The 18,995-nt window shown below is 40.7% G+C and overlaps 2 protein-coding genes across 5 annotated transcripts in view; one reads left to right on the top strand and one right to left on the bottom strand.

The window, feature by feature from the left end:
- Window positions 1–1,090: 1,090 nt before the first annotated feature.
- smc4 (structural maintenance of chromosomes 4) lies at window positions 1,091–16,355 on the bottom strand. Of its 2 annotated transcripts, none has more exons than XM_028962577.1 (24): window positions 16,201–16,355; window positions 14,644–14,795; window positions 13,862–14,052; window positions 13,478–13,669; window positions 12,969–13,145; window positions 11,924–12,088; window positions 10,062–10,189; window positions 9,327–9,467; window positions 9,034–9,184; window positions 8,689–8,853; window positions 8,358–8,591; window positions 8,083–8,268; window positions 7,729–7,890; window positions 6,508–6,733; window positions 5,954–6,033; window positions 5,719–5,871; window positions 4,974–5,100; window positions 4,695–4,884; window positions 4,423–4,567; window positions 4,087–4,260; window positions 3,701–3,883; window positions 2,576–2,808; window positions 2,306–2,489; window positions 1,091–1,408 (listed from the first exon to the last, which is right to left on the bottom strand). In XM_028962577.1, the coding sequence occupies exons 2-24, from the start codon at window positions 14,786–14,788 to the stop codon at window positions 1,244–1,246; spliced, it is 3,897 nt and encodes a 1,298-aa protein (XP_028818410.1). In that variant the 5' UTR covers window positions 14,789–14,795; window positions 16,201–16,355; the 3' UTR covers window positions 1,091–1,243. The 2 variants fall into 2 exon arrangements, with proteins under 2 accessions (XP_028818410.1, XP_028818411.1); XM_028962578.1 differs by lacking the exon at window positions 16,201–16,355 and adding an exon at window positions 14,873–15,208.
- A 496-nt stretch (window positions 16,356–16,851) lies between these two features.
- Window positions 16,852–18,995, top strand: part of ift80 (intraflagellar transport 80 homolog (Chlamydomonas)) — a 33,485-nt gene continuing 31,341 nt past the window's right edge. For 2 of the 3 annotated variants that reach the window (XM_028962814.1, XM_028962813.1), the window contains exons 1-2: window positions 16,852–17,345; window positions 17,546–17,767. In XM_028962814.1, coding sequence (XP_028818647.1) covers window positions 17,309–17,345; window positions 17,546–17,767 — 259 coding nt within the window. In that variant the 5' untranslated portion in view covers window positions 16,852–17,308. Of the gene's footprint in view, window positions 17,404–17,485; window positions 17,768–18,995 lie in introns of all 3 variants that reach the window. The other variant, XM_028962815.1, reaches the window with a different exon arrangement.

Here is an 18,995-nt window from a genome sequence, read left to right as displayed (position 1 = left end):
CCTCATGATGTTGTTCTGGGGCAATGCGTTCCACTCTTCCAAGTTCTACACGCTGTTCTGCCAGGTCACGTGGGGGTGGGGTGCGATCACTCGGTCTCTGCTTCAGCTGGTCCCAGACGTGCTCTATGGGGTTAGTTTGCGAATGGTTTGTCTGGAATCCCCAGTCTGTCATGAACTGTCAGTAGTTCTGTGTCTCGATGCAGATTTGCTGATGACACAAGCAACATCTGACTGACTCGAAGGCGCGCCATGGCCAGGTGACGCTGCTCATCTGTCAAGTGTGTTCATGGCTGTTTGAATGTTGAAATTGATGCCACGTTGAGAAAGGTTGTCTACTGCTGTTGGCCCATATATAAACGCACAACTGTACACAATGAGACCTTTACATGGAAAACACAAAATGAGGCGTATCTATCGTCTCAATACAATTACTTCCCTCTCCCAACAATGTCTGAAGTGGAACACCGTATGTATGACATCCACCATGTCTCTCATAATATCCCTAACTTATTGAGAGTTGTGTAGTTTAAAAGATGTGAATTAACTGCTAATCAACACTCTGAAAGTTAAATTAGACGTTTTAATTGACCATTAATTTCGCACCATGACAACGTTGCTAGATGCACTGTAATCACTAGGTCTTAAGCATTTGTCAAATCAGAATTTCAGCAAAGCAAATCTTAAACTTTCTTTAATGCAAGGCCGAGCCACAGTAGATTGAAACCGGGTGAGGGAACCACTGCTAGTTTCATGACTGTCTCTGTGTTTTACAATTTCCTTCAACTTTAATATCCAGGGGAAAGAATTCTTGATGCTATGAAAGTTGCAAACATGCTAAGATGAACACAGCCAGCCTAGAAGTATCAAAATCTCATGCATGACATAAACGACCTTTACTTAATTCAGAGCTGCCCACTGATCGGTCTCTGATTTACATGGAATTCGCCTTTGCAACTAAAGTTTCTGAGTTTCTACCCAGGACCATTTGGAAATCCTCTAGGAATATCAAATCCTCCCTATATTACCTTAGGGATGAGACTTTCATAAAGCATTGAGACGTGATCTGTGGACATCAGAAGAGAAGCATTCATAATATATAAAGGTTTTATTTGATAGTATACCAGTATAACAGAGCAGCAAAACATACAAATGTAGACATGAAAGGGAGGAAACAGTAAAAAACATGGTTCTAAAATAAGGTAATGAAGAAACATCAAAGATAACCATTGGGTTAAACAGAAATTCACCCTGATGACACCACCACCTCCTTGAGACTGATAGTTTTAGGGTTGATGGGCACACTCTTAGTGGTATTGTGAGTTTTGTAGATGCCAATCAGACGGTCTGCAATTTCAAACATGTTGTTTCTCAGGGAAATGATGATAAACTGAGCATTCTTGGTTTGTTCCTGGAGGAGAAAAAAAAAATTACAGGACCATGCCAAATTATAGGGGTCAGCCACATCTTCATGGAAATGTATTGGATTGGCAAAGATCACTAAAATGACATTATTGTAATATTGCATCATTGTAATATTTGCAAATGTGATCATTGCCCTGATAGTATGGAACTCTAAAGTGTTAAATTAAATGAATAAATAAAACATTTAAATAATGATCAAAATAAATAGGAGAATGATGTATAATAGAAACATAAAGTTGTGAAATAATTGAACACATTTTGATATACAGCTAATTATTCTGAAATACATTGAATTCCGCTATATAAAATGTACTTATAGTGAAATCTTATTTCATAGTCATTTTACAAACACAGATGTAAATCTTGGTCGGTGCCAGGTCATGTTCGTCCTCATTTTCTCAGTTTGAAGGCTCGGGTCGGATTTGGTCAAGTCCAGGTCATGCATTAAATATACTCAATCATGTGATGCATTTTAATTATTGATAAAAAAAAAAAAAAAGAGATACAAAAATCGATGCTGAAGAGCTAAAATGGAGGCAAGCCTCTGGTGATTATTTCTTAGACCCACACATTTCCTTCCCCTAGGGCCAGGCCATGTCGGGTCTAACTTTTTAGGGCCGATTACAGCTCTATATTTTTCTGAAATAAAATTAAAGGCATTTGAATTAATCTCTGTTGTTGAGGAAAAAATAATTAGCTGTGTATCAAAATATGTTCAACTATTTTATGTTGCTATTATACATCATTCATTTTTTTTTGTCCATTATGTCGTATTTAGTTATTTAATTTAGAACAATTTGGAGTTCTATTTGAAAGTCAAAATTAAGGAAACTTCAGTAACTAAAATGTCATGCAATCATACACATTATTAAGATCTACTTACATAAATGTAACATGCCACAATGGACACGTTCTTGAAATCGAGAGCAGCATCAATCTCATCCATGAAATAAAGTGGAGTAGGCTTGAAGTGGTGCAGTGCGAACACAAGTGCTAGGGAGCTCAGGGTCTTCTCTCCTCCAGAGAGGTTAAAGATCTTTTTCCAGCTTTTCTTGGGAGGCCGGACACTGACCGAATAGATGGGAAAATAGATTGAATTAATAAACAAATTATTATTAATAATAATAATAATAATAATAATAAATGCCATTACCTAAACATGATGCCCTCAGAGAAAGGGTCCAGGCTGTCCACAAGCTCTAACTCAGCATCACCCCCCTGTGTCAGCATCTGGTAGTTCTCCTTCAGCTTGTTGGTAATTATGTTGAAGCCAGCCATGAATTCATTGAGCCTCTGTTTGCGCAGGTCTTCGTAACCCCGCTTAAAGTTGTCACGCTGGGTAGTGATCTCGTCCAGTTCAGCCACCCTTTGCAAATAGAGCTCCTCCTGCACAGAAAAGATATATTTTCTTGATTGAGGATACGCAGTGGCCTAACAACGATCTGGTGGCCTAGCGGTTAAGGAAGCGGCCCCGTAATCAGAAGGTTGCCAGTTTGAATCCGTGGTGCTGATCGAAGGTGCCACTGAGCAAAGCATGTGCCCGTCATGGCTGCCCACTGCTCACCAAGGGTGATTGTTAAATGCAGAGGACAAATTTCACTGTCCACCATGTGCTGTGTGTGCGCATCACAATGACAACCACTTCACTTAGTATTATGAACTTATATCGGTCTTAATGGTCCACTTATACTATAATTGAAGCCTCTTTCTGAAATTTAGCCTTGGTGCATAATTACAACCACATTTCCCCAGGTCGGGCTGTTTCAGTGTGTGTAGCTTTAAATGCAAATGAGGAGAAGAGAGGTGGAACGAGAAGGAGAGCAGCCGATAGAAGTACCACTCTCACACACACTTCTACTGCCACTGCAGGACCATAGACAGGCTAGGGGAACTTGTATTCATGTTAAATATTTTCATAATAGGAGACCTTACAGATCCTGCAAATATAGCACCCCTCAAGCCCAATGCTGTCCCGACATTCACTAAAAGAACAAACATAAGACTACATACATCTGTGCATAAGAATTTAAATTAAGTTGCCATACCAAGTGAGGTAAATAAATAATTTTCCTTGGCATAGATCATTTAATATACTACTGCACCTTTAAATATGAATATCTCTAAATATAATTTTGATCATACAGAAATGGCCAACATTACAACAAATGCTTGACTGAGACTGAAGTACCGACTGTTCAACATTTGTAGTTAAATTAGAAAAACTAATGACTTTATAATCATTTTGAGATGCTCTACTAATAGAAAAGTGAGTAACAACCTTCTTTTTGAATTCAGCAATGGCTCCCAAGTTGGGTTTCATGTTTGCACAGCGGTCTTCCAAAAGGGCAATTTCATTTTTTATAACATCGCCACTCTTGACCGCCTCTAGTTCTTCTGGAGTCAGTGTAGGGAGCTCTTCCTCTGGCTTATCATCAATGGAGTGCAGGGACAGCTTTGTACCCTAAAGAGAGAATGAGAGAGTATGAGCTTACTGAAACTAAAGCCATGATCCAAATCGTGCTGTTCATTTCATTTTCCTTTACTTAAGTATATACCATTTTATACCCAAATTTTTATAAACTTGAGTTTATTGTACAACAAACAGGAAAAGGTATTTTTTTGTACTACACTAGATTTCAGAGTCTCCCACTTGTGATGATTCACCTCCTTCTGCCAGTGCTTGATCTTGCTCTGGTTCTCTGTGATGACCGTGTCGATCTGCTCCACTTTCAGCCGAACATTCAGAGACTCCTTCTGCAGCATATGTTCCTGTTCCTGGAGTTCTTTGATCTGCTGCTCCAACTCTCTGTGCTGATCCTGCATCTCAGGCAGCGCCCCCTTCAAAACCACAGGACAGACAGATATAAGGCTGCATTGCCACTCCACTTTTGGTACATTAAAAGTTAGATTTAAATAATGTTTCAAAGAAATTAAGACAAAAAAAGCTAATCTTGCTTTCAAATGTGACCCCTTGCAAATTTAATGAACTCATGCAGGTACCTCTGCTTCTTGGCAGGTCTTCATAATCTCAGCTGCTTCTTCTTCCAGTTGTGTTAGCTGCTCTTTTATCTCCTCCATGGTCTTCTTGTTATCCTCCATCTCAGCTTCTAGTCGAGCCACAGTCTCCTCTGATTTTTTCAAGTTACTACATTGTAATGAAAGAGATAGGGACACCCAATTTGTATCACGCACAAAAACCCCCCCCCCCGATCAAGACAAACCAAATTGACTGCTAATTCAATGCAAGAAAGAAAAGAAGCTGCAGAACCCACCGGCCAGCCGTTTTAATGGCGACCTGGGCCTTGGTGATGGCTGAAGAACACTCGTCCACTTCTTTGTTGACCTTGTCTAGTTTGTCTTGTTGGGCCTTCAGTTTGTGGCTGTTGATGTCAACGATGAGTGTATGTAGTCTTTTTACCTCTGACTCTACTTTTCCCGCTTTACTGGATGCAACTTCAAAATCTTGAATGAAGAGATTTATATTAAAAAAATTGGTCTATTGGTTTGAAATCTAAAATTTTGCAATAATCCAGATGAAATATAGTCAGTACCTTTCTTATAAGCCTCCAGGCTCTTCTCCATCTGTTTCTGCTTTGTCTTGTCGGGGGCAGCAGCAATGACATTGGCCTCTAGCTGCTTTACCTGACCCTTTAAATAGATCTCCTGATCTGCAAGACTCTAAGAGAGAAGGGAGGAAATGAACATCTTTAGAAAAGAGCAACAGGCAGTCCAGAGAGTCCATTTTCAAGACCACATAATAAAAAATTAAATTCAGTCTAACAAATTAACACTCATCTGCAGCAAATAAAATAGTCAAAATTTCAGAGACAATCCCTATATAAAAGATTGAGTCGGAAAGGTTTAGGGACTATTCAAATGACATCACACATTCAAATTATTTCCAATAAGAGACATGGATGCAAAGTTCTAGCAGTGCGTGCACACAATGCCTCTGCTGCTTCTGGACTAGGTCTGCAGAGATGGGAAATCGGGTATGACCAAATGAAAATATTTAAATGCAGACAGTGTCTCGTGGTACGCAGTTCAGTGTTTTTGAGGCATTGACTGAATCAGCAATCAGGCAGAAATTAAACAAGAAGATAATTACCAGACCAAACTACTGAGAAAATAATTTGCATCAAATTTGACCAGAGTCTGCCCATCTCTGCACGCTAATAATTCTAAATATGCAAGCATTAGTCTCAAAAATGTATCCTAACCAAGATCAATTAATTGCAATAAAATGACAGGGCTGTTATAATGTACATGGAACAGGATGGTTAGGTGCAAGCAGACCTGGATGCTTGCTGTGTATTTCTCCAGCGTGTTCTTCATGTCCCTCAACTCGTGTCTCAGACGGTGCACGTTCTCCTCCAGCTGCTGCCTTCTCTCTTGCCAACCCTGCCGCTGCACCAGCTTCTCTTTCAACCTGCTCTCCATATGGTCCAACTAAAAACACATATGCAAGCAAAATTAAAACACTTGTCTTAATACAAATGAACAGTTTTTGAGGTTGAAAAGAGGGGATTACCTCTTCTTGTGTGATTTCAGTCCCTATGGAGGAACCCATTCGACCCTTCATCACACGGCCACCTCCTCCAGTCATTGTTCCTAAACAAAAACAAGAAAACTGAAAAAAAAAGCCGCAGGGCCGGTGCGGTGAACACGGCTGATGTAAACGGGCTGAACAACAAGGCTGGTTCTGTTGTGGGTGTCAGACAGGAGAGCCTGGTGGAGGTGTCAGAGGAGAATGCTTCAGTAACAAGCTTCTCAACCCATACACGCCTCCATCATCAGAATGATGCTCCAGCAGAGCACACGCAGCAAAAGACTCATCGCCTCAACGCACAACTGAGCGCCACAGGAGGTCTTTCTTACCCAATTCTTCTGAATGTTGGTTTCTCATTCATCACTGCATGCTGCTACCTCTGTATGGCACAACACTGTCACTTTTTCAAATCACTTATCTAATTAACGTCACTATTATTCTGTTCGTATTTTCTCTTGTTGCTTTGAGGATAAAATTTCCCTTGAGATTTTTTCTCTTATCTTATACAGGTTTTCATATAAACTGCACACACGCACCTGACTGTTCAATGATCTGTCCCTGCAAGGTGACAACTCTCCAGCGCTTGTTCTTCTGAAATGCCACCCTAGTTGCCTGTTCCAAGTCTGCAGCCACCAGTGTGTCCCTGAGGGCAAAGTAGAAGGCAGGGCGGACTGCCTCATCCTTCACCTTCACCATGTCAAACAAACGAGGAATGTTCTCTGGGGTGCTGATAGAACCCATGGCATTTTCCCATACCTTCATCTGAGAACAGAGGGAGAAAACTATTGGTAAATAAAATTGGCAATTTAAATATTACATGAATACTGAAGGTAGTGAACAGTGTTGTGGATGTACGGTCATAAAAAAAAGTGATAAATCATGCATAATAAATTGAGGAAAAACGGTGAGTCGCTTTGACATTGAGTTCTATTTTTCATATGAAGACTTCATAAGAAGTCTATTTGGCTAAATGATCATGCTTTAATATTGAATTACTTTTTTTCACATCATTGATAAAAACAAGATAGTGGCTGATATTTTGGAATTGACCAAGAAAAGCGGACATAGAAAAAGGTTTTTGTAAAAACAAATAAATAAACAATAACACACACACACACACACACACATATACATTTTATGTACACACACAGGCTAGCGGGTAAGGAAGTGGACCCGTAATCATATGGTTTCTGGTTCGAATCCTGAACAGCCAAGGTGCCACTGAGAAAAGCACAGTCCTCACACACTGCCATTTTATGGCTGCCCACTGCTCACCAGTGATTGGTTAAAAGCAGAGGACACATTTCGTTGTGTGCACCATGTGCTGTGTTTCCCAATCACTTTCACATATTGCCATTCATATGTAAAGTAGTATTTCCCTAAATTTGGATATTTTATGCAATGAGTGTTTTGTTGCAATGAAACTGACAGTGACTATTTAAATGGTGGTAGTACCCTAGAGGGTAACACACTGGCCTATGAACCAGATCCGGGTTCAAACCCCACTAACTACCATTGTGTCCCTGAGCAAGACACTTAACCCTGAGTCTCCAGGGCACCGTCCCTGTAACTACTGGTTGGAAGGCGCTCTGAATAAAGGCGTCTGATAAATGCCATAAATGTAAGCCACTACAAAAAAAAAAAAAAAAAAAAACACACTTTTGTAATATCTCAAGAAACATCCCAAACCAATCACAAAAGTCCTGTCTATGCGGTATTCTGTTCTTTAATATGTGAACAGTAAGTGATATACAAACCTTGTCCAAGCCTATAAATGTGGCCACCCCGATATTCTGGGTTTTGAGGAAGGTGACACATTTTTGGGCTGTGTCGATGGTATCGACCAGGATGTTATCCAAGGAGCCACAACTAGAGGAAATTGCAATATCATATCTCTCATCTATGGCCCCCAAGTCACCCTGGTTAAGGGGAAAAAAATATTGTGTAAAAGACAACACAACACATCACAGTGTGAAACAACCTAGAATTTGCAATTCGCAACCATAACCAAATAATGTAAAAAATATTGCTGTGCAACATTCCTTTGATATACAGTATTTTTGCACTACTTTGTATAAATAAAAACTACACAGGAAGTGTGAATTCCTTACCAGTCTTCCCAGGATGCCAGGAATATTTCCACTCCTCTTTTGCTGCATCAAGGCATCCAGCACTTTCCCACGACTGCGGTTTGAGGACAGTGAGCTTTTGGCCTCTTCCACTTTCTGCCTCAGGTCTCTGAGAACCTCCTGTACTTGACCATCGTTCTGGCTGACTTGCTCTAGCTCTTCTTCATCCTAATCAGATAACAAATGGCACAACATTTATAAAATTGTACAGTTGTGACAAACTTTGCCCTCATTTGAAACAACCATTTTAAAATGACCTTCTTCAGTTCCTGCCCACACTTTGGAATTTTGACTTCGAGCTCTTTGATAGCTGCTCTTCTCTCCTTGAGGGTGTCAGTGGTGCTCTGCAGGGCATCTGTGCCCTGGTTGAGCTGGGTCAGGGCTGTGTTATGCTGGCTCAGGTAGAGGTCTAGTTCTGACTGAGCCACATCCATCCTGGACCGGGTCTCATTCACTGACTTGCTAAGCTCCATTAGTTCCTTCTCTTTAGACTGAAAACATGAGAACAAACAAACAATCAGTGTCAAGCTGACTTTCTAAAGACTGAAGGCATAGTTTTACAAAGAAAGAGTTCTGCAGAAGCCTTACCTCCTTATCCTGTTGCAGACCTCTTGTCTCCTCCTTCAGGCTCTCCATCACCTGAGACAGTTTTTCCTCTTCTTTTACCTTCTGCTTCTCCAAGTCCTCTTTCTTTGAGGTAGCCTCGAGAATGGTCTTCTCACTGCTGGCAGGGATGTTCCTCACTTCTTCAAGCTACAACACAAATCAGTGACAAACCATGCTTCAGCTCAATTTTAGACCACATAGCCTCCAAATAAACTGTGCAGCACATAATATAAAATATATTTTTGTGCAAGAAGCAGATACATTGTTACGAATATGATGCTTTTTAAATGGCTAGATTAGTTTTAATAAGACAGAATATGAACTCACCTTCTCCCGATCCTTCTGCAGTTGTTTCTCAAGTTTCTTGGCCTTGCTTTTGCAGTGCTTGAGTTTCTCGCGAACCTCCACATCCTGAAGGTCCATCTGGGTGAACTTTTCTTTCTGGCCCTCAATGTACTTCGTAAGCTTACCCAGTTTCCTGGATAAGGAACCCAGAAATTCTTAACTCACACCAGTTAACGGTTCATTTTTAAACACACTGTGCAAGCATAACAATGAACACAATATTTATTAAAAAACAACAATGATAAATGTAAGAGACTGCTGACTAGTACTCTTACTTTTCCACAGTTTTAATGTCTTGGTTCTTTTCTTTCATGTGCTCAGCCAGTTTGTTGTTCTTCTCGGTCAGTTCCTTTGTGTCCTCTTGGATCTGAATTTTCTCTGCCTCTTTCTCAGCCACACGCTTCTGTAGGTCATGACTAAAAACACCACCACAGGCCAAACGCTACTTAATCTCTAGAGAATTACTGATCTTGAATCTACCCAAAATATTTTAAACTATAGCACCAATGAAAACAGTTCAGATGTTTTTTGAATCAGACTAATTTTTTCTTTAAAGAACGTGTGTTTGATTCAGGAATAGAGCAGATTTTTAATGAACATTGAAGTGGTACCTCAGTCATTTCTGAATGGTAACATTTGTTAGACTGAATTTAAAAATGCTCTATTAGTATAAAATGGTTCTAAATGAAACAGTTGGCAAAAGATCACTGTAGATAAAATTAGGTGGGATTCCATTAACCTGCTTAATTAAAACTGCAAATTAAAACAGCAGCTGAAATCCTTCAGCTTCACACCTACTATACATCCATCTAAACATCTACAACTCACAGCTTCATACAGAAAAAAAATAAAATAAAAAAATCAACGTAACAAAGGAAAACAAAATGAAAGTGATTGGCTTTTTTGTACATACATATGGTAACAAAATGTAATATGAGCATTCAGAATTTTGAACTAGTCACTAATACATACAGATATATTATGTGTGATCATAGAATTTGCAAACTCACACATAAAACTGGCAAAGCTGGCTTCTCTTCTTAAATATTTGATTTTCCAGAGTGAGAAACTCAACAGCCACATTTTTCTCCCCCTCCAGTGCCCTCTTCTCTTTCTCAACCATCTTCACACGGTTAAGCTGCCCAGCAAAAAGAAGAAAATAGTAAAACAGAGCAAATTAGAGCCTCACTTCATCAGCGCACACATTAAAACGAAGGGAGATGCACTTTAGACCACAATACACTCCTTGTGTACAGTCGCCATTACTATTAGAAATCATTAGCTGAACAAATACTCCTACCAGACACAACAGTGCTTTAAGTGCTTGAAGCATAAATATTCTAGCTAGGTTAATAAATAAAACAAAACACCAGTATGAATCAATTGTTTTACTTAAATTAAAATTTGTCTGAAAAACCCTTTCACATGAGCAGAAATGTGATATTCAAACATTTTTACTGGCCACAACAAAAAGGAATGATGATATTTTCTTCATAATACAATGTTCCTCTCAAAACAATAAAAACAAAACTATGAGCAAGAAGAGTACAATTATCAGTACTGATAAAATCTAAATAACCAGCTCAGCTTATGACCTTATACACTTAAAATTTTACAATCAAACAAACCTTTCATATAACATAAAATAATCTATGTAGTTATACTTTAATTAAAAGGTTATTCTAAAATAGTGTGTCCCAATTGACAACATTCATGCTTTAACAATTTCTTTAGACTTGTGAAAACATTTCACAAATCAATCTGGTGTAAGCATAATGCTTTGATGTCTATTACCAAAACAAACCAGGGGTGGTGGTAATGTAATGCAATGCTAACTTCACGTCAGTAATTATTGTATTAAAATTAAATAACTACATAACTGCGGTGTTCAATAATTTACATGCAATGTGTTAAGATTGAATGACTAAATAATGCATATACACAAATGTAAATGGTTTCAAACATCTCCAATAGCAATTTACCTTTTAACATATTTGCTACTAATATGATATTAACAGCAAAACATACACTAGTCATCCAATGAAAAATGTAGTCAGAGCGAATGGCAGCTATGACACTGAAAAAGCTACAGGAGAGATCAGAACTGACACCTACTGGTGAAGGAGTACATTTAAAAGAGCAAGGCCACTTGGAGAAGGAAAATGTCTGAACTACATGATTTTACTCCAGTTATGGTACAAACCTGAAACTAATAACTTGACATTCAATTCATACATTTTTTGGTGTTACTAAGAAGTAACAGAACAAAGACTTAAACTGAGCCAACTGAAATGAGATAGGTACATTGCAAATAACAAAACTAAAATAATTAAGGGTAATAAAATAGCAAAAAAGAAAAAAAATGTTTAGTACGTAAGAAGACAATACTCAGCCCCACTTCATTCACTAATAAAACTTAAATCAAGCAAAATCAAAATGATACACAGAGTGGCGTAAAACTGCTACCTTCTCACCAAATACATACCTGGACATCCAATTAAATACCTTTATAAAAATAAAAATAAAAAGTTTCTACTCATCCTGTACTTTACAGCTAATTCAGGTCAGACTGTTGCTTTCCTTAACAGTGAAATGCTAGAAAAGTGCACCATCACTAGACACTGCTTGTGCTTCACCCCTACATTACAAATATTTTTTTCCACTAATGGATCCTTACCAAAACAGACTAAGAAAATCTGAGGAAAAAAAAAATCTATTTTAAATGGTAAAAAATAGACAAATGTACAGAAAAACAGGGAGAAAAAAGGAATACAAAAGTAAAATGCCTAATAAATAAATAACTTAAATAAATAAATAAAAAAAACACACACAAGTGATAAAACCAGAAACGATTACGAGAAGCAACATCTACCTTCTCTCCTCTTTGCTCATTGAGATGCTCCACGCAATGGCACAGTGTTTGGATGGGCTCCTTCAGACGGCATGAGCCAATGATGTCCTCCAGGTATTCCAGCATGCCCTCATCATGCTCAGTCTGACCTTTAGGCTTCATCATGGCAATTTGTTCCACTTCACCCTTAAAAGCACACAAACAGAACAAGCATGTCAGACACTATTATACATACAAAAAAAATAATTTAACGTAAACATTTACTAATTGTATAAGAATAAACTCTCCTGAACAAAATATTGAAAGGAAATCCTTCCATAAATTGATTGGAATTCCAGGTCCCAGAAGTATTAATTATTATTATTAATAATAAATAATAATAAACAAGGTCTCACCAAATAGAGACCTACCACCAATTCTGATAATTTCATTATATCTTAGTAACAAAGGAGAATTTAATATAAATAATGTATGGCATTGCAAAGACCTAACACACACACACACACACACACACACACACACACACACACACACACACACCACTTAAAGGCCAAATGAGAAAAATAAAATAAATAAATATTTTTTTAAAAAAATTATATTTTATTAAACTATTGTATAAAAAATGGTAAACTGGATAAATATGGAAAAAAAAAAAAAAAAAAAAAAACAGGAAAGAAAAATAATAAATAAAAAGATGCTTTTTCCTGTCACACTGAAGCAGCACAAATAATATTGGGGTTGGGCTCTGTTTTCACACACACCAATATTTACATGCTGCTAAAGCGTGGAAGGAGAAGTGAAGATGAGGGGACCTCTGACCTTGTAAAGAACCATCTAAGGCAACATGTCCGAATCTCCTTAGAATTCTACAGCAGCAAATCATGGTTTGCAAATTCAGTATTTTTGAAAACCATGATGCGCTGCTACAGCAGCCCAAGGTTTAAAATATATATATATAAATAAAAAAAGAAAGTCCATAAGTAAAACTATTGTTGGGGGAAAACTGCAAAAAAGATGGAGATTTCAAACATTTATATACAACTTTGATCAAGCAATTTTTAATTACCTGCAAAATCAAAAATCGATTATGATCCAAGTCAATCCCATGACTACGCAGCAAAGTTCCAACATCTTTGAAAGTGGCTTTTTTGCCATCTATGTGGTAGACTGAGGAATTATCTTTGTTGGCAGTTCTTGAAACAGAGAAGTTGCTGTCAGGAATGACTTCGAAGTCGTCTCCTTCCTGGAGTGGGTGGGGGGAGGGGCAAACCATCATAAGAGCTGAGAACTTCCAAAATACTAGACGAAGACTTCAGTAATAGACAGAGCAACCAAATACCAAATGCAAACAAATTACAAAAAATACTGAAAGCAATAAAAGACTAATAAAAGTATTTTTTATAAAGATCAGTAGGTGACAGTTAGGTGTACAGAGCCAAGGAATACTATGCATACAAATAATAATTTAATTATTGTTGACAAAACTGTTTCAACCCCATAGCCTGTATCACTGGGACTAACAAAAAGCCACAAATCTTGCAAATGTTGTTTAGCTAAAAACCACTCTTGGCTTACCTTGTCAATAATTTTCTGAAAGTGCACCTCCACAGTGCAGCTTTGCACATCTTTGTGCTTGTCAGAGCTGTGGATCAGGACTGATAGTTTTTTAGACCTAATTTTTTGGGCTCTGTATCCAAACACAAAGAGCATTGAATCAATCACATTGGATTTGCCACTGCCATTCGGCCCAATGATGCAGGAAAATCGCTGTGGAAAGCAGAGCAGGAAAAGGAAACAATTTATAGTTCATTTTTGCAATCCAACCTACAAGCCTTTAAATAGAAAACATGAACCGAAGTGACTGAATAAATCAACAGTGTCTCTCTCTCTCTCTCACTCACACACACAGTTTTATTCATTCGCAAAACCATGTCACAGTCGTGAATCTTCACACCGTACCTTGTGAAAAGGTCCCAGGATCTGTTCACCTGCGTAGGACTTGAAGTTCCTGTTGACTATGTGAGTGATCATGAGGCGCGGGGCGCCCGGCTCGTTGGTCATGGCTGGCGGTGGAGGTGGGGGGATGCTGGCGAGGATCTCCTCCAAACTTCGCCCATCAAGCGCCGCAGCTGGCGCCCCTGGGGCCGCATCTGGAGCGCAGAGTTGACACCTTTACCCCCTCAAAGCCCCTTAGTGTGCTATAAATATATATATCGCAACGGTCAAATGCGAATTTGTCATATAGAACCCCCCACGGTTTTCGAAAATAAATAAATAAATCGATCGTAACGCGTGTGGAATAAAAACAAAGCAAAGGACGCAGATGAAGTTGAGTCGAGTTAGCAGCTAGCCTCCTAACCATTCACTTTCAAGCCTGAACAAAGCAGCCCCCAACTCCGAAAGCCCAATGTGACTGACAAAATAAACAAACGAATAAACAAATTTTAAAGAAAAAAAAAAAACCCCACTCGTAAATATGTATATTTCCCTCCATAATTGACTCCTAGGTGCTGCGGGTGAGTTTACACAAAGGAGCGCGCGCTCCCGCGCGACTCCGGGGGCGCGCGCCGCGCCGCGAAACGCGCACAAACAAACATCGCGCCGCTCTCGTGCTCGCTCGCGGCGAGGCTGTCGTGGGTGCGCGGCCGTGGCGGCCGCTCGACAGCGCCGACGCGTTTACGCGGAGCCCCGCGGGGGGTGGAGAGGCAGGAGCGGATTAACGGAGTCTCTTTGTTACTTGCCGTCTGTCAGTGGCGCTCCTTGGTCCTCCTCCGGGCGGGCTGGTTTGGGGGGCGCATCAAAGTCCTCGTCGGAGTCATCGCGGGGCTGCGACCCTTTCCCCCGCTTCTTCGCCGCCGTGGAAGCCTTGCTGGTTTTAGGCGGCATGGTTTAGCTGGCGTGGAGAGAAGCGATAAATCCACGTTTGGTGATGCTCCAAAAAAAAAAAAAAAAAAAATTACGAGCACATACCGGTCCACCTTCTCGCACCCCCACCCTCCAAAATGTTAACTTTCTCCCTTCTTCCGGAAAGGAGTTGCCCACGGACGAAACGAGGGCCGTCGTGCCCTGCAGAGTTATTCGTGCCAACAAAGACGCGCAGGAGCCCGCAGCCTACCGGCTCTCCTCAATGAGCGCCGTCCCTGCCCCCCCCGGGGGCTTCACAAACTTGTCGGCCCGCAGAGCCACCCAACAACTCCCGTCGCGGATTCAGCTGCGCTCCGGCGTCCAGAGAAGTGATTATTTAGGATATTTGTGTATGTATGTATGGTTTTAAACGCAGGCGTCGTTGCGCCACGTTAGCCCCCCACCTCCACCACCACAGACCAAAACAAAAATGGTGACGCCTCTTGTTGTCAGCAGCGGGGTCAACATAAAAAAAAGCCACGAAGCTCGTCACGTAGCCAAGCTACCATATTCTAATACATTCGTACGGGGGTGGGCGGATCATCAAATACACGGAACGCGTTACAAAAAAAAAAACTAACAAAAAAACCCACGAGAGAACAGCAAAGCTTAGACAACTAACAAAGTCACGAAAACGTCGCGAAAAGTGAAGCGGACGAGCCTGGCGGACCGTGTGGGAGTTTAGTTTATACGCGGTTATAACGCTTCCCGTCTCTGCTTCAGACAGAACGGATGCAAAGTTAGTTCAGGGGGGGTAAAAATCGTTTATATATATATATATATATATATATGAATAAAATCCCAGGATAGTTTAACCAAAAGGTTGTGAATCCGTGGCTCTTTCCACGAGTCACGGAAGATCGTGTTTCCACCGCGACTAGTCGACGTTGGTTAACCGTGTGTTGACAGGTGGGGTCCGAGCTGGAAATGGCAGCCAGGCTCCCTGAAAACTGCGTCACAGGGCGCCTCGCTTTCTGCCCCGGCCGGACTGAAGCACCTTTGTGCGGGCAGGGGGGAAGAACTACTCTGGCCGTGCTAGTTGTACCGCTACAGATATGGATATGAAGCAGCGACGCGTGGCTACTTTCCGTGGCAGATTTACAATCTAATCCCAGTTCGATTTCCCGGGTCCGAATTCGAATGTCGTGCTTCGGTCGATACGAACCGCGACCTCGTTTAAAAAGTGTCACGATTTGGCGGGTTCCGCCGGCGGACACGGTCGCAGCACCGTCGGTCCCGGTTGTCTACCCAACGGGGACCACGGCGCCCGGCCGAGGTTAACCAGAACCGGTCGAAAACGTTTTGTCCGGGCGCGTTAGCTGAAGAGCCAGTTTTCCCATGTCGTACCAGCGGCTTGGGCGCAGGCTGGCGGGTAAAGGCGTCACGGTTTTTACCTTTCTCTTTATAACGCGCGCGTCCAGGCAAAGTCCCCCGAATTCCCTCCTTGTTTTTATCGCATGTATTTCGCTGCGCCCGTACAGCGGCCGCCACGCTCGGTGCTCCCCGCCGACCGCTGGAAAGCCGCTCACACTCGAAAATGGCGCTCAAACAGTTTTGACGAACCAAGAAATTCGTTACAAACCCCGCGCGGGGCACCATGGGAGTTTCCGTGCGCGCTGAAAGGACATTTTTAAATAAGCGCCGCCCCTTTATATTTTATTTGAATTTCGTTCTGAATCCATAATTCACGCCTGGGATGATTAAACGCCAAAGATATTCTCGCCAAAATAGCATTTAAAATGACCATATGCCCCGAACCGGAGTATATTACGCGGAAGTCACATACAGTGGCTATGAGTCTGGCCATTTGGTTTTTGTTGTACACCCTCTAATGACACAGTTTGTGGACGTGCACTCATAGCATCGTTCCAGAACAAAAAAAAAACGAAACAGAAAAGAAGAAATCCGGTCAACGGGGAAAACCGCAAAATTAGTCGACCGTCAAACCATCAGCTCTGACAATCTGCAAGGGAACATGCCATATAGATCTGATCACTAACGCGCCGCTGATGCAGTGAGCTGCGTGAAATCTCGCGATAGCCGTGGCGTTTGTTTCACGAAGCTTCGGGTTCTGGACGTATAATTAGCCCCTTTTCTTTAAACTGGGCCGCTGGATTTTCCTTTCGTTTTGCGGCATTGTGAGTAACGTTAGATATACTGTAGGCAAACGCAGCTAGCAGGCGTAAGCAATTTGGGTGTTTGGTTAGAATACATAAGAGCGGTTAAGTTAGCAGGAAGCTAGCCTTGCACGGGGTAAGTAAACGTTTCCTTAGCAACGAGACGTACGTTCCCGATGTAAAGTAAACAGTGCCCGTCTATTTAACCTTTTGAATCGAATGGCAGGGACTTTATTCCAACATTTGTCCAACCAAGCCCACGTCGGGTGAATCGATCAACTTTCTTATTTAACTTGTCGATGATTTTGACTCTGCCTTGCCCTCAACGAATAGACGTGCTTGTCAAAAATAGGGAGCGAACTCGAGAGAAACCAAATTCATTGAAATGAGACTTAAAACGTCTCTGCTTAAGGAGCCTAAACATATCCTTTTATCTGGTTTAACATATTTGACCAGACACATGTCTTCCTTTAATCAATGGTTAGTATAATGCTTTGAACACTCAGTTATTAGTTGTATGTGATTGGCTGTGAGTACTTTGACAATGTGAGTACTTTTTAAGGATAAGTGTCAAACCCATCATATCAACACCAACGAATTAAGCTCCCTAACAGCCGAACACACAGAGAGCTGGTCAGCTGTGTGGGATGGACCACTGCTGATGAGCTGTACTCGTGCAGTGAAGATCACCAAATATTAAGATGGAACCTCCTGAACGGTGAAACCTCGGTTGTAGTGAACATGCAGGACGACATCTACCCCACTGACCTACACTGGTTTCCGAAGACCAGTAGTGGAAAGAAGCAGGCCCTGGCAGAGATCTTTGTGCTCACCAGCACAGATGGTAATGTAATGATTTCTTGTCACATACTGCATGTATTCAGTGTTGGTGTGCTACCAACTATTCTATTTTATGTTATTGTCATTGATGTGAGTTAAAATAACAAACTTATTTTTTTCACTGCTCTCAACGTGAATGTGTCATTTACTGCTTATGGTTCAACACATTGCATTAAATATATTAAATATTTAATACTCAATGGTTAAATTCAATATATTTGAGCCTGTAAAGTATTACAGTAATACGATATAATCTACAGACCAAATGTCTGGGCCACTATCATATGCTTTTATTTTTTTAAATCACAAGAAAGTAGAAATACTTTCAACAAATGAAACTGGTTTTGAGTATTTCACACTCAGTGGAATAACAATAAATTTGCCACAAAGGGCCAAACATTTTGAGCCTTGTCTTTAGTGCAATAACATTCATGTTGCATGCTTGAAAAGGTGGAGGGTTTACACACAAATAGTTTCCAAAACTGGCTGGAAGGGACGCAGAGATTCTGTGCTGCTATGATAAAGGCAAGAGTGGTTCTTTTGCCAAAATCATAAACACAGCCATTATATTACGCACACACTGTATGTTGTTTCATTACACTTCAAGAGCGTTCTTGTACACGTGTTTTACATGCTTCTGACTTAAATGTTCTGTATTACAATAATAATTCTTTGGGTTGAAATGGACTTAATAAGATCCAGTGCAGCTTGTTTGAGTTTCCCCCTCCGGCAGTTCCTGATTGTCATGCACTCATGTCATTTGCGTCTGATGTGCAGCCACCACAGTAATGGCAGCGGTGAGTTGCATAAACACCCACAAATGGAGGCAGCAATTTAGTTTGGCACTACCCCACCTCCATGAAAGCTGCCCTGTCACTGAACTCACTTTACTTTCCAGGCATCGAATTGAAAAAACGAAACCATTTGTTTAATTGTGAGACTATGCATATGCAGAATTTATGTTGTATGCGGTAGACTTGCCCTCTGTGTTCATGTTGAGTTTGATATTTAGTGAAATTAATCTTTATTTATGTTTATATACAGCATAATGCTGTCTTTTACCATTTCAATGGCACTGTCTGTCAAACGCCCAAGAAAACATCTGCGCCCACTCTTCTGGCTAAAATGTCATTTTCTCTATCATTTCTGTTTGATGCTCTGCTTCACAAGCTTTCTGAGCGAGCAGAGCAAAAACCACGGATGTGTGATGTTGGCGCATGTAGAAAAAAAGT

Source organism: Denticeps clupeoides, chromosome 19 (genome assembly GCF_900700375.1).
Source record: "Denticeps clupeoides chromosome 19, fDenClu1.1, whole genome shotgun sequence".
NCBI lineage: Eukaryota > Metazoa > Chordata > Actinopteri > Clupeiformes > Denticipitidae > Denticeps > Denticeps clupeoides.
The sequence above is the reverse complement of the archived record's forward strand: the minus strand, read 5'-3'. Positions and strand labels throughout refer to the sequence as shown.